At 49.8% G+C, this 15,061-nt stretch overlaps 1 protein-coding gene across 5 annotated transcripts in view; it reads right to left on the minus strand.

Moving 5' to 3' along the window:
• Nucleotides 1-5,176: 5,176 nt before the first annotated feature.
• Nucleotides 5,177-15,061, minus strand: part of NR6A1 (nuclear receptor subfamily 6 group A member 1) — an 83,414-nt gene continuing 73,529 nt past the window's right edge. For all 5 annotated transcript variants that reach the window (XM_062641034.1, XM_062641036.1, XM_062641033.1 and 2 more), the window contains 2 exons: nucleotides 12,697-12,849; nucleotides 5,177-11,716 (listed from right to left, as the gene is read on the minus strand). In XM_062641034.1, the coding sequence (XP_062497018.1) occupies nucleotides 11,628-11,716; nucleotides 12,697-12,849 (242 nt within the window). In that variant the 3' untranslated portion in view covers nucleotides 5,177-11,627. The remainder of the gene's footprint in view (nucleotides 11,717-12,696; nucleotides 12,850-15,061) is intronic.

Raw genomic sequence — 15,061 nt, forward strand, 5'->3', positions numbered from 1 at the left:
AGGCCCCATGTCTCAGGTCCCTGCGAGCTCACAGCGCCCATGGTCAGCAGCTCTGCATGTGCGAGAGCAGCACTCAAGGAGCAGCCAACCCCTGGCAGTGGATCTGTGTTTGCTCCCTGTTTCCCCATGGGTGCTGTGCTGGCCATAGGGCTTGGTTTTCCAATCGCCCTGTGAGAACACAAGGGCAGCAAGGCCGGGCGCTGCGGTGAGAGGCTGCACGTTGAGACCTCCCATCCCATCAGAGCAGGGATTTGCTCCCACCGCCGGCCCCGCACTCTGGCCATCCATCACCATGGCGTCTCCTTGTGTGTTTGCATACAGGGTCCTGCTCCTTGCCTTGTCCTGCAGCGATGACAGCCCTGAGGATGGGCTGGCAACCATGACCCTAAGCCCTGTGACAGCACAGTGACGGCTGTACCACAGCTCTGCCTTAAATGGGCAGCTGCTGGCGCCAGGGTGGCAGGGCAGTGCCTGCAATCCCAGGCTCAGGGGCTGGGGAAAAGCTCATTCCTTTTGGCATCAATGCAACCCTGACACAGCATGACGGTGACCGGCCCTGCAGTGCACTCCCGCTGAGTGGGGGGAGCAGGGAGACACCCCCCCACCATAGCTGTGGCTGCAGGCAGAGGAGCGGGAGCAGGGAGCTGCAGAGCCCTGCTTGTTTTTTCCTCGCTCTGCAGCTGAAGAGAGAAATAAAAGTAATGAAAACAGAGCTCTGGAAGAAGCGCCAGGCCTGGAGCAGCTTCCGCCCCGATCCCCAGCAATTATCAGCCCCATGCCAGATGTTCCGACGCGATGCCAATGGCAGGGAAAATAAATCTGTGGCAGGTTCAAGGTCCCTGCACGCAGCGGCTCGCGGCTCAGCACCGTGCGAGGAGGGGACGGGGCTGCGGGGCGCTTCCTCCCGCCGGGCATTGTTCCCCCGGGAAGCCCCGGCCTCACGCCGGACACTTGCTATTTTTGCAGCAAGGTGTTCGCGGGGGTCAGCACGGCCCCCCCCGGCCTTGGGCACCTTCCTCTGCGCGGGCTCTTGCCAAGGCCGTGGCGCAGCTCCTGCGGTGGGCACGTGGCCCCGGGTCAGGGCCGGCGCAGAGGCCGCGGTGCAGCCCCTCAGGTCTGCGCTGGTGGCACTGGGAAGGTGGATTCGGGAAGGCTGCTCCGGGGTCGGACAGAGCTGGCTCCCGGCAGAGCGGGCGCGTGGGGCTGCAGTGCCGGTGATGCCCGGGCCCATCTGCAATGTGGCGCCAGAGCCCTTTGCAGCGGCAGCACTGACCCCTTCCCCATGCTCCTGCTCTCCATCCCCATCCCATGCTGGGGTTGTGCTGGGACGTGGGATGAGCTATGCCCGAGGAGGCCTTGGGTACCCCTGGCAGCACGCACTGCCAGGGCACACGGGGCTGTGCTGTAGGCTGTGTGCAACCCCAGGGGTGCCCAGACAGGGAGAAGGTGCAGACTGGGGTGACATGCTAACGGCCACAGCACCCAGGAGGGAGGGATGGGGTGGCCCTGCTGCACAGGGCCCTGAGGATGTGCTGGGGAGGGGATGGCTGCTGTTCAGTACCAGGGATGGACCCTGAAGTTGCCTTGACACAGTCATGACTAAGGGACCAGCGCAGCCTCTGCTTCGTGCCCCTGATGGGCCCAGGCACCAGCACGTCTGGTCTGGTGGAGGGTGTCCCTGCCTGTGGCAGGGGGTTAGAACTGCGTGATCTTAAGGTCCCTTCCAACCCAAACCGCTCTCTGATTCTATGACTCTATGACTGCCCTACCCTATCTCCTCGTGTCTGGGCCATGGGGCCGGCGTGGCTGTGCCGCAGCCAGAGCCCTTGGAACCATACCACCCGCCGCCGTGCTTTGGCTCCTTTCTGGTGCGTAGCCTTGATGCTCAGCAAAGCATATCTCCTCCTGGGATTTTATCTCCATCCACTCAGCTTATCGGCGGCGGGGCAGCCCTCCTGCCTGAGCCACGTTCCCGGAGCGTGCCTGCAGCAGGTGTGGTCAGCACTACCGTGTGCCAGAGCCCGCCGCCTGCCTGCAGACCCTGACCGCCGATAGCGCGCGCGCGGCGGGGGCTTTGGTGGTAGCGTTCCCGGTGACATTACCTTGTCCCCCGCATTCTTCCGATGCCACGCACGCCTTCACTCCGGGGCGCGGGCAGGCCCCGCGCAGGGCGGCGTGTGCAGATGTTGCACAGGCAGTGCCGGGAAGCACTGGTGGTCTCCTCCCCGGGGGGACTCATTGACATATCAGTCACATAGTTCTGCATAATTGGGACTTGGATGCAGAGTCTCTTTATGTTTCCTCTTGGCAGTTGCCAACAACATGAAGCACTCCTGGGTCAAAATGACAGCCTTTTGTTTACTATTCCTGCTTATGTGCCTCATTTTCTTCAAGGATAAGAGCTCTTTATAGGAATCTTTATTGTGATGAGGTTACCAGAGAGAAAGATTTCTCTCCAGCTTTCTCTCTCTCTTTCACAACTGATTAAAGGGGTCGGCCCACAGGGACAGTGATGTGGAGCTCCAATCCTGCACTCACATCGGGGTCCCCCTGGCTGTGAGCTGCATCTACTCTGGTGCAGTCCTACCTGCCCATCCACCAGCACACAGCCCCAGGAAGGATGCGCAGGTTGTCCCATTCCCCTGCAGGACCACAGGCTGGAGCCCCAGGGAGGAGATGCCACCAGCCTGAGCAAAGGTACCACAGAACCCATCACCCCCAGGAGCTTGGGCAGGAGCTTACCTCTTGAGCGCGCTGTTACCATGCCAGCCATGGTGGCCCGTCCTTCATCTGACCTCCACAATGGTGATCAACCCTGTCAGAAACACCATGAGCGATTCTTGCACCTGAACTTGGCAAACCAACACAGGAGACTTGTGATGGTGCAGTAAACGGCAACCCACCAATCTACTGCATGCAATGGACTGGTTTTCAGGTTTGAACTCCAGTGACAATGATAGTGACTGGGCAAGAGATGTGAGAGCAGTTGGTGAGAAGATAGGGAGAAGCTCAGAGAATAGACACGGTCAGTGATGGACATCAATGGCAATGCATGCCCAGCCCTGCAGACACTGCACACAACCATCCGCACAGAGCCCTCCCCTGTTGCTGGGCTGACACCAGCACTGCAGGCGTGGTGACCAGCCTCCCCTCGCAGCCCTGTCCCAGCCAGTGGCCGTGGGGTGACACTCCTGGGGACAGCAACTCTTGGGAAGAGGCAAGCAGCTTATCCTTGAAAGTTACTTTCCGAAGGCCAAGAGTGGGACTGTGACAGAGCAGCCTGACAAACGCATCTCCCAAAGTCCTTGGGCCCGATAATGTATGTCCCATGCAATGTTGACACTAGTGATCCACCAAAGATCAGGTTAACAAGTTTGACGTTAGTGACAGTGTGATTTGTTCAGCGCTGGCTCTGAATTCATAGAGCGGCTGGCCTTCGGTGATAAACTATTGCACTGCGTGCACGAGGCTGTGGCAGTTGTCACCAGCCCAAGCACCGAGATGAAAAGGAAGCAGAGCTCTAATCAAAATACAGTGGTCAGGAGAGGTTGAGCTGGAAATTAAAATGTGCTGGTACTTTTCCCACACCATCCTTGCTTTCCAGGCAGCCTCTTGTGCCAGCGAGGGGAGAGAGGAGAGGATGCACCATTGCCTCTTGCTTGGTTTGAAGGTGAGGACAAACCCATTGCCCCACATATGTGGAGCATCCTCTGCCACCTCCTGGGGAGCTCTGCCACTGCTGGCCTTCAGGGCTCCCTTACAGGGAATAAATCCAGTGTTAAAGCTGCTCAAGCTGCACCACGGAGGAGGAGAACTGCTGTAAAGAACTAACACGATGAAGAGGAGACATGAGAGCACTTGGCAGAGGAGTGGGGCAGCACGACTCACGCCAGGATGGAAGCTGGGACGCAAGAAACCCTCTAGAAGGAGTGGGGAGGGAGCAGGTATGGTGCTGGCAGAGCAGCAGGCCAGCTCCCCCAAAGCAGGGGACACAGCAAAGCAAGTGATGGAAAGAAAACACCCCAAGAACAACCAGCAAAGGAAAGCAGGGTCTCACTCTGTACTTCTCTGCAGCTGGGGACAGGCTCTGCCCCACACAAGAAGTGCTTATTACGACCCCGCAGCTCCATGTTCCAACCCAGGAGCTCCGTCAGGGACAAAATCCTTCAGCTCAGGAGAAATACGTGGGGGGCTGCACCCATGTGCCAGGAGGCAGATGCTGAACTGCCATTTCTTTGCTATAGAATCTCCCATTATTAAAATGGGGGGGGGGAAACCTTAAACACTTGAGCACAAGAGCTGCTACACATTAAAAGGGAACAATTTGCATTCTGATGGGTTTAGCAGCGCAGCCCCATGGGAGGGAGCCGCGGAGCAGCGGGGCCGCTGCTCACTTGGAGCTGCCTTTGTGGCAGCACCGTGTCTCCCTGAGTGGGCCTTCGCGTGTGCTCCCTAATACACATGGAAATGTAAATATGTAAAGTGCTTCTTCGTCTTTTAACACGCACCCACCTCGGTGACACGGGAGATTGCTAAATGCTTTCTGCAGTTTCTCTTCGGAGCACCTGGTCAAGGATTCCTGGTGTGTTTGCTTGTTTGATTATGCCTCCTGCTTGCAGCAGCCTCTGCTGCACGGGTCTCTTGCTGCTGCACCCTTTGGTGATGGTGACCACCCGAACCACTGCGTCTTCCGGCCATCCCACAGACAGGACCATCATGTCATCCCAGGTGACAGAGCTGGCGTAGCCGTGTCCTGTGTGCCATGGTGGGCACCTCGGCCTGCAGTGACCTACAGGAGACCCCATCCTCCTGCCTTCTCCTCTGGGAGAAGGGGAAGGGGACCACCAGGTGCCTGTTGCATGGCAGGGCCCGGAAGACCTTCACTTTTTGCATTGCCCCCACTCCTTTCATCCCCCCTGCAGAAGGACCCCCCCTGCCACTTAGCCTCCCGCAGCCAACCCCACTCTTAGCAGGGTTCCCAACAGCACCACAGTCATCCCCAGACCCACAAACGCTTCCAGCCCTGGCTGCTCCACGGCAAGATGGCAGCAGGCAGGGCACGGCAGCGCTGCAGCACCCAGTTCTGCTCTGGGCTCCATCCCCCTGATGTTGCCTCCCCACCGAGTGAAAAATGCTGCTGAAAAGGAAACTGCAAGCGAAGAGCAGACACCACCAGTGCAGAACAATTCACATTTATTAGTTCATACAGCTAACACTCGCTACACATGCATTCAACACTTATTGGTCACATTTCCACAGGTAGTCAAGTCACAGAGCAGAGCAGCGGAGCAGGGGCAGGTCGGGCTGACACGGACCTGCACCAGTCCCACCGCACCAGGGGGACCGGCTGTGCCACGGCACGCTCGAGACGTGCCAGCAGAGACATTCATTTGGTCATAGTGTAGTGACAGGGAGGCAGCTCCCGAGGGGTGCCACATGGGGCTCCTCACCTCCTCACGCTGTGGGTGAGGGTGGCAGTGGCCGGACAGAGTCTCCTGCCCCAGCCCCGGCTCTGAGCGTGCCAACGTTCACCGTGTGTCATGCCGAGGCAACATCCTGCTTCCCTGATTTACACAAGGGATTGTGGGAAAAATGAAGTGTTTTACTGGGGGAAAGCATCACCTGGAACAACAGCAGCAGGACCCCAAGACCGGGACCAACCCATCTTGGAAACAACACGCAAACCAGCAATGGGCTGGCACAAGCCCATGGCAGCAAACCGGACCCACTTCCTCCTGCAGCACCCTGACTCCCAGGACATACACGAGGGCTCTGCAAGGTCCCAGGCTACAAATGCAGCCTCTGCATCGTGTCTGCACCAGGACAGCACTGGAACAGTGGCTGGATGGGCACCAACAAAAGCTAAACTGGCAAAAGCCATGTCCTGTCCTGTGGCTGCAGGCAGGGGCTGTGCTCCACTGGAGCTCAGCCCTCCCCTGCAGCATCACAGACACTGCCGCACTGTCACACACAGCCACAGGACACTGCTCACCCTGTGAACAGTGGCCCATTGTGGCAGTGGCCACAGTGCTCACCACCATGGCACAGCAGTGCTGGGTGAGAGCACCGTGTGCACAGCCCAACGCCTTCCTGGGGGCCAGGAGTCCAAGTCAAAACCATCACCCGCAGGCTGAAATGCTGTGGCAGGAACAGGAACCAAGCCACAACCCATGAGAAGGGAAACAATTCCACCATCTCCCCCCCTGCTCTTCAAACACGGGCAGTATTTTGTTTTTCACACAATCCCTTTGAGATGATAAACAGGATGTCACACGAGGTAGTTTAGTTATGGAAATTGAGTCAATAATGTTATCAACTATTACAAGACATTTTATAAATTGAAAGAAAACAATGAATCACAAAAGGCTTTGTTAAGGTTGATCGTCATCTGGTTTCAATTTCTGTTTCTTTTTGCCCTTGGGGGCATTTCTTCCACTGAACCATGTTGCTTCTTTCATAGACTTGTTAGAGGTCAGCTGCACACGAGCTCTTTTCAGTTTCATCTTTTTCAAGGGGAAGGCATTGCCTGGATTGGCATCACCAGCTCTTTGGAGGGCTGGCTGAAACTCAGATCTGCAGGTCCTGGCCACTGAGAGGGCTGGGAACGTGGTTTTCAGCCCTGCAAACTTTTCCTGACTCTCATTCAGTGCTGGCATCAGCTGTAACTGAACCATGGTCACTCTTCAGTCTACAGCCTGACCCATAATGATAAAGCTGTACAGACTGGAAACTAAGATGCTGTAATTCATAAGCAACAAACTGAGTGCAGGAAATACTGCAACTGGCTGCCAGGGACATACTGGGAAATTCCCATTTTCCCCTTGTCCACGAGCACTCAAAACACATAAGGCAGAAGGATGAGGGGATGTGGAAATACAGACAAACCTCTCCCAGCCCTGGGAGCTGATGTGCCTTCAGCAGAAGTGTGAGGTTACCAAAACCTGCTCTCCATGCAGATCCCCGTGCAACAGGTCAAACAGCAATGTGCTCCTTCGGGATGCTTCAAACATTAGAGCACACCTAAGCCTTCAGTAGGCAAACTTCCCACAAGCCAAAGAGAAAGCTTTCCCCCTGAAATCTCTATATGGGACTTCATTCAGCTTTTACTGGGTCCTCCAAACAAGTCATGAAAGAAGCAACTGCTGCAACATCAAAACCAGGGTTTCTCTGAGTCACATTTTAAATACTTATCCCTGAGCTTCTGTGCATTGCAAACAACACACCGTGAACCCGGAGAAACACCACAGCTTGATACTGACATCCCATGCATTACCCTTGATTTACACATCATCTACAACTTAAAAATCAGCTTCATACTTAAACTAGTTCCCCAAGTTTCCCCCTTTCTCCTGCCCTTTATGTGGCAGGGATGATTGCCGCTTATTATCCTGAGAAATAACAACATTTTCACAGACACCAAGCTTCATAGCTTCAAATCAAAACCAAGAAAGAAGAAAGAATGAACGGTAAATAGCACATTCACAGGAGAGCTTTTTTTTTTTCCTCTTTTTTTTTTTTCACTTAAAAAAAACGTAGTAAAGATAAAAGAAATTCAAGTTTCTTTAAAAAAAAGGTTGGTTTGAAGGACAAGACCAAAACCCCTTCACCTGAGGTGGTTCTGTTTGTGCAGAGGCCTGAAGAGCGAGGGCAGATCTGATGTGTGCGGCAGAGGGAGGGACAGGCAGCGAGTGGAGTGGCACTGATGTGAGCTTGAGCCTTATGGGCTACTGCAGGGTGAGGGCACAGCCACCCAGGGCTCGCCCTGTGAGCAAAGCAGCCCTGCAAACACACTGTCAGAGCGAGCAGGCCCGGAGCTCTGCTCACTCTCATAGCCTCAGCCCAAGTAACACCAGCACACCAGGAAAACAGGTATTCCCACAGTTATCACTGTGACTGACCACTATGCACTGATCACCCTGGAGATGCCGTGTTCTCTCTTTAGTTTTTGTGTGATGGGAGACAGCAGCAGCTCAGGATTTGAGTTACAGAAGGATCCAGAGCTGCACCGTGCTCACCCAGAGCGTGCAGTGGCTCTGCACAGCTCTGTGGGCTAGCAGGCAGGAGATGGGAATGATGAGCACCACTGCATTATTAACAATTAAAAAGTAGCTAATGCATATGCAAAACGGCTGGAGAGTTCTCTCCTGCTGCACTGGTTTTGCCCTCCTCAGGTACCTGGCATCTCTGAACGCCCTGGTTGTCCCCCAGCCCTCTCAAGGGGCCAGGCATGCTGAGGACAAGGGCTCACTACTGACACACACAGTGGGGTCAAGACTCAGCAGCCTGACCCAAAGGCAGGCAGTGGAAGAAAACCCCAGTTGCTTTCAAAAAGCTTTTGTTCAGGTCCCAGGGACTGGTCACTTATGCTGGGACTCAGCCCCATCAGCTGGAGCAATTTCTGCTCTGTTCTCTGCACAGGGTGACCAGTTCCAACCTGTAAAACAGCAACCAGGACACCTCAGCTGAGCCCCTCTGAATGCGTGAGCCTGAGCTCTTCATATTTATGTCCCAAATGTCTGTTCAGATTAAAAGTAACTCTTCAGCCTTCCATCTGCACAAATGCTATGAAGGAGAGGAGGGGGTCAGTCAGCCAATTTATCTTTCAAATCGGGGATAAAAATTGACTTGTCATGGCAGAAAATTCTACCAAAGACTATTATTGTTGATTGATTCCTCTATGACAGAAGGTCAGATAAGCAAGAGCAGATAGGTACCAAAGATAATGAACTTCCCCCTACTAGCATTAAGCACAAACAAAATATGAGTCCCTGTAAACCGAATGCTACGTGAAGAATGGAACAAAAATTCCAACCTTTCCAGGGTGTCCTTCAAACCAAATTCACAAATACATCTAGTGACTGACCTAACGTCTCTACGTCTCTAGCTACATTCCTACCTTCTCATAATACCTGAGTTTGCAATGCAACATTCACTTTACCCTGTTTAAAAAATACAAGTCATTAGAGGACTTGGTGCAGAAGATATTAAGAATGACTGTCCGGTGAGCTAGATTCTGGGTTGATACTTTAGCTTCTTCCTTACTTGTCAGTTTAGCAAGGCTTTTCTACTCCCTACAACAAATGGGTTATTTGGTAACGGATGCTGCTGCCAATCAACCTTTGTAAAATTTGCTTCATACAACAGAAAGTAGAACATTCTTGTCCATTCATCATCAGAAATGAATTTTGGGTTTTTTTGTTGTTGGTACAGCATTAGTCTTGGGAGTCCATTTTGGATAAACACAGAACACCTAATAGATTATTGTTGTTGGATATTTGGCAATGTGATGACCACTTTTATGTACATGAATTAAAACAAACTCTTATTCACCAACAGATCATAATAATTCAATAACTGCAGAACAGAATTACTCCTATGCAATTGTAACGATTCCTTGAGTGTATAAAACAGCGAGCCAGAAGATAACCCGTAATAAAAAGATCATATCAAGCTATTTGGAAATTAAACTTAAAAGCTGAGAAACACTTCCTAACTTACAAACAGATATACTAACATCTTCCCATTTACACTTGAGGTATGTATGCAGAAGGCTTTCCTGAGAAATACACGCTTGTCCCATTTGACAGTCAGAAAGTAAATGAGATTCACGGAACCACCTTTGGATTGTGGAGCTCTGTCAAGCTGAACTGCTGCTGGGCCCAGCAGCTCGTACCCGTAACATCCTATTTAAATAATGAAAAATGAGCAGCTAGTGGACTTTTAGGAAAGGGAAACCATCAAGCTGGAAGATGCCCAAGCGGGATTGCTGCCGTGGGTCCTGTGTGAGACCACGGCTGCCGACTATGCGAGAGATGTGCCAAGCCAGTGGGTCACAGCATCTCTTGGGCTGCAACCGAGGAAGCAGCCGCTGGGTGAAGGGGAAGGAAAGACAACTTTGGTGAATGAGGTTTTTCTCCTGATCACCATCACATTCATCTCACAGCAGCTTCAGTACCTCTGAGCAGTACTCACTTTGTGCCTTCATCAGCACAAGACAAAAAGGTAGCAACTGGTCCCTCTTACCCTGAAGAAAGAGAAGCTGTTTCCCAAAGTGTTTTTAAAACAGCATTCAAACATTTGTTGATAAACCCTCTTGCTACATCAGATTCATATCTAAGGACACAGGGAAGGAAATCCAGCCAGGGCAACACAGCTGCCTAGGAGAGTGACTGAGTCTTTGAATGTTAATTCTGAATGAAGGAGATGAGAACAAGGTGTCTCATCCAATTTCACCACCACCACCACGAGCTGGAAGCTATGATGTTACTCATGAGAATACCCAAGTTTAGAAAACAACAGCACTTAGCAATTGCTCAAGCAGCTAACCAGTTGTGATTAACCCAGCTCTCCATGCAGTGGAGTAGTGTGGAGGTTGTGAGATGGAAAATGCAAGCCTTGCAACACCTAGGACAGAACAGTTTATCAAGTACTGCATTAATAGCATTTTCCTGGTAGAAGGAATTCTACAAGCAGCAAAACAGTTCTGGCAGGATATGAGTATGGATTATGCATTCCCCGAGTCCAGCAGAGAAAGCCATGCCAGAGAACACTGGAGTCCCTTGCCCCATTACACAGGTCACACTGAACCACAGGGTACATTAACTGTTGCCAGAAACAGACTGGGATTGCTGCAATTCAGAAGCCTCCTGAGTAGTCAGATACCACCCTGGAGGAACACACTCACAGGGGCAATCCTGCCTCTTCTCTAAGTAGTGTTTTCCTGCTTTTGTGAACCTAAAATGGATGTTAAGGAAGTGATGAGAAATTACTTGCAGTTCTCCAGCAACAAGAGTACCTTTGTATAATGCCAGGAGCCTGCTATAAACTGCAGCAACACAGTTTCAGTCGAATGGAGAGGTGCTGCAGCAACAGTGAGAGGCCAGTGGGTTAGGCTGGGGTTGGGGCAGAGCCCATTCCTGCAGCTCCCAGGAGGGGACAGGAACACTGAGCCCCTTACAGCTTGGGAATATTTATCCCACTGGGGCAGGATTCAGGGAAACTGCAGGAACTAAACCTGCATCTGAAAACTGCCAGGGGGAAAAGAAACCAACCGGCTAGAGAGACTTTTCCTTCTTCTCCACTTTCTGCCTTTTAAAAATCATATTTAGAGATAAAAAGCTTGGCACTTCTCTAACACCCACTTCACCAAAATCGTCCATCTAGGATACTAACAGCTCTGTCGATGCAGTGAGGCCATTTGCTCTCTACGACAAATGCTTTTGGATACAAATCATGGAAAGAGCAGTGCACAAACAGCATCTTCTCCTTGAGGTAGTCTTAGTCATCTTGGTCCCGAGCCCCCAAATACAAAAGAACTAACCCTAACAAACACTGTAACATTAAACATCTTCACATTCTGTAAACCGCTGGAGAATGCATCTGCTGCATTCATACAGAACCATGTGCATCGTGTTGAAGATCATACATTCAACTCTGTCGTGAAATAAATATATAGGAAAAAGAGTAAAAAAAAACAAAACAAAAAAACAAACAAAAAAAGATTCTTGCTACAACAGCAGGGACACCACTTCCCTGGCTCCTGCCTGGATCGCGTTTGCGCCCCTCCTGGGGTGAGCCAGCTCCCTGCCCCAGGCACAGCATAAAGCACTGGCCTGGCCGAGCTGGGCTCACTCTTTGCTCACACTCGTCTTGCAGGAATGTAGAACAGCCTTAAACAGGAGAGGCAGCTGCTCCAGGGGAACATTCACCATTTTTCCTGGTAAGAGAAAAACCAGAATTAGCAGCCACTCCTGAATCAGATTTCAGAGACACCTAAGCCAGCAAGGCAAGCAATGGTTTTACCTTGAACCTCTCAGAGAAACAGTTAATCATCCTACCGCTACATTAGACATTTGATATTCATTTGGACACAACAGGATTTATTATTTACTGAATAGAAAACAAAATAAATGGTCAAAGTCAGATCAAAATGATTTCTCCACAATGGAGCAGTATTTATAGAAACTGGGAAAGACTAAATCCCGTCTCTCCTCAAACTCCCTTGTTGATCTCAATGAGTAAATTATGAGAGCTACTCTGTGATTATTATCTTGTTCATTACGACAGACTAGGATGAAGCACACAGAGCCTTGACACAGGGAGGCAAGTATCTCCCTTTGCCATAACATTCAGGAACAAACAATGTTTTAGTAACACCAGACCTTGTAGACCTAATTAGTGACACAACTGCATTTGAAAGTTCACCTGCAGATTTCAGAGGTCCAAATGAGCTGAAACCTAGGGGTTACACTGAGTCTGCCCACTGCTCTCTCTACCATCTGCTCCATAATTAAGCACCATTTCAGGGCTCTCTGTTTCTTATTACTACTCAAATCAGGATTGCACCCTTTTAAGGCAAAATGCCTCTGAGTTGGGATTGAAAGGAAGAAAATAAAAGGAGAACCCCCCACAGTACTTAAAGGGCAGCAGGTCAGAGCAAGGCATGTTTGGAGCAGGACGCAACACTGCATCTGCCAGCATTACAAGGACAGCTTGCAAAGAGCCAGTCTGGCTGGGTGAGCTAGGGGTGATGGGAGATGGGCTCAAAGGTGGATGAGGAGCTTTGACAGAAGAAGGTCCCACACACACGTCCTCCAAAGTTGGCATGATTTTCACTGTTATAAATTGTTTTCTTTCAAAAGAAGCAAATTTCATAACTTGTACATGATCCCATGGGAAAAGAGCTCAAGAAGTTACCTGCAATATATCGTATCTCTGGCAAACACATCATTAAATCCGGAAAACGGTTTGGCTGGTGTGGATATTTGTACTCTGTGAAGTCCTGGCAAACATACCAGTACCGCTTATTCAGCTGCTCCAGTTGGGATGCATTGGTCAAACCCCTGATGTCTGAAAGGGAATACAGTTAGAGCAATGAATGAAAACATGACAAAAACATCCTAGAAGAGCAGCAGCCTTGCACTTATTGCCATTTCTTCAGGAAAGACAGTTTTCTATAACTCTAAGCTTTGTCCCTGCTTCAGAGACTGCCCAGTTAGGCAACTACTAGAATTCCCATTTCCCCTCCTGGTGTGCCTGCATCACGTCTGCATCTTTACACATATGTCTGGGCACAGGATTTCCTTCCACAGAGGGCCAAGATGAGAACAGCTACTGTCTTAAGCCGCTCATCTGCAGAGCTCAACCAACGCATTTGGAGATAACAGCTCCAGCAATCTTAAATCCCCATCTGCCTGGTGTAAAGCAGCTGTATGTCAAGGTTTAGTCCTCACAGCAGATTCAGCGTAATACTTCCTCAGACAGAAACATGTTGATTTTAGCTATATCATCCTGGCTGAGGAAAGCACTCAACTCTATAATTCAAGGTATCATCATATTTCTCCCCATCTGTTTATGAATTATGTCATATGAGCTTTATAAACTTGTCAACTTCTTGTTTTTAAATTTAGCTTTGCCAATGTCAGGCAACATACACAGAGGAAAAATGGGCATTTCCAAGCTATCAAACTGGCAGGACGTACAACTGCCACCCTTCAGTGTGATCAACAGCATCGGCATGCTGCTGGGAGTCCTGGGAAGGATCCAGTGCCGTGGAGCAAGGAAGCTGCAGACCCTTGGTACAGACTCGTACTGTAAGACCATCTGACGGAAGAGGCATTTATCTACTGCCCAAAAGCTGACTTTTAAAAATAATTCTCAGGTATTTCACATAAAAAATTGCAAACTTCAACTAAAAATAAAAGAAGACAGGAAGTTAATGAAAATACATTTTGGAAAACAATGGAGACAGCTCGAGAAGTGTATTATCCAGCGTCAGGAAACTGCCCAGGGAAGCAAACCGGAACCTCAGCCCGGCACAGATTGAAGCGTCAGCACTATCTCCTGCTGGAAATGAGTGGGGGAGGAGAGAGCCTGCAGCACGTTTTTACAGACTGCAACTATCTTTCACACTACAACAGACTTTGGGGACATTTATTTCCAAAATCACAGCTCAACGCCATCCATTGAGCTTTGCCTCTCACAGTTCTCTTCTTTTACAACACGAAGAAACGTTGACACTGGGCCACAACAAACGACCAGCACGCAGCGGATTGAGACAATGTGCAAGAGTGGAGACAGGGATAGGCGCTTCTGAGAACAAACACAACCTATTCTGAACTATTCCAGCCCTCTACAGGTGTTAGGCAGCGACCAGGGTCTTCTCACATGTTGAAGAATTACTCTGCATGGATTCTGAAATGTCCAGGGTCTTGCAGCAGCCTGGACTGCCAGCTGTAATACCCTGGTTAGTCAACAGTCCCTTCTTAGGCTCAATTCACTGCCTGCACCTAAATACTTCATTCGTGATTACTTTTCCTTGTGAAGAGTTAGCATTAGGTGTAGCATCTAAAAAGCAGGAAGCCAGCTAGATGACCTAAGTATATATCCTGAATTTTAAATATGTATATCCTGGCATATAGATATTATATATATTTATATTTTAATGTATATTCTATACATATATTTTATATATATACACATATTATATATATTTTTTTTATATATATATTAAATATATATATCCTGGCATTTTAAATAGCCAGAAAAGCTCAGAACAAATACATTTTCTAGTTGGGAATCTTCGAAAGCTTGTTATGCAAACAGCCAACATTTACTTCAGGAAAAGAAAGTGATGCCAATTAACTGGCTTTAAAATATCCTTCAGTTAATGGCTAAACAGTTATCTAAAGCAATAATACTTTTAGATGAAAAGTCTGTTAGCAGCTGGTAAGTCACCCAAACCTTATCCAGAAAGGTTTCACCAGTGTCCCTGCTCTGTTCTTATCCTGGCATTGGTACCCTTGGTATATATGTAAAATGACACACTTACTGTGCTTGGTCCCTGTATTTAAAGGCAATAAAAACTGTCTAAGCAAATGAATTCATTTACTTCCAGGATTTCTTCAGGTGGGTACCCAAGTATCCTGCTCTGCATGCGTATGGTCTACATAATGGTAAACACAGAAGTTTCAGAGCTCCAGTCTCTTCACTGATCTCAGATCCCTTCCTCTTGTTTCTCATCAGGGAATCAAAGACTGCTTAGACGGTTTCAGAGAATTTC

The sequence above is a fragment of the Pezoporus occidentalis genome, unplaced genomic scaffold, assembly GCF_034315485.1.
Source record: "Pezoporus occidentalis ecotype Australia unplaced genomic scaffold, CSIRO_AGI_Poc_V1 ctg68, whole genome shotgun sequence".
Lineage (NCBI taxonomy): Eukaryota > Metazoa > Chordata > Aves > Psittaciformes > Psittacidae > Pezoporus > Pezoporus occidentalis.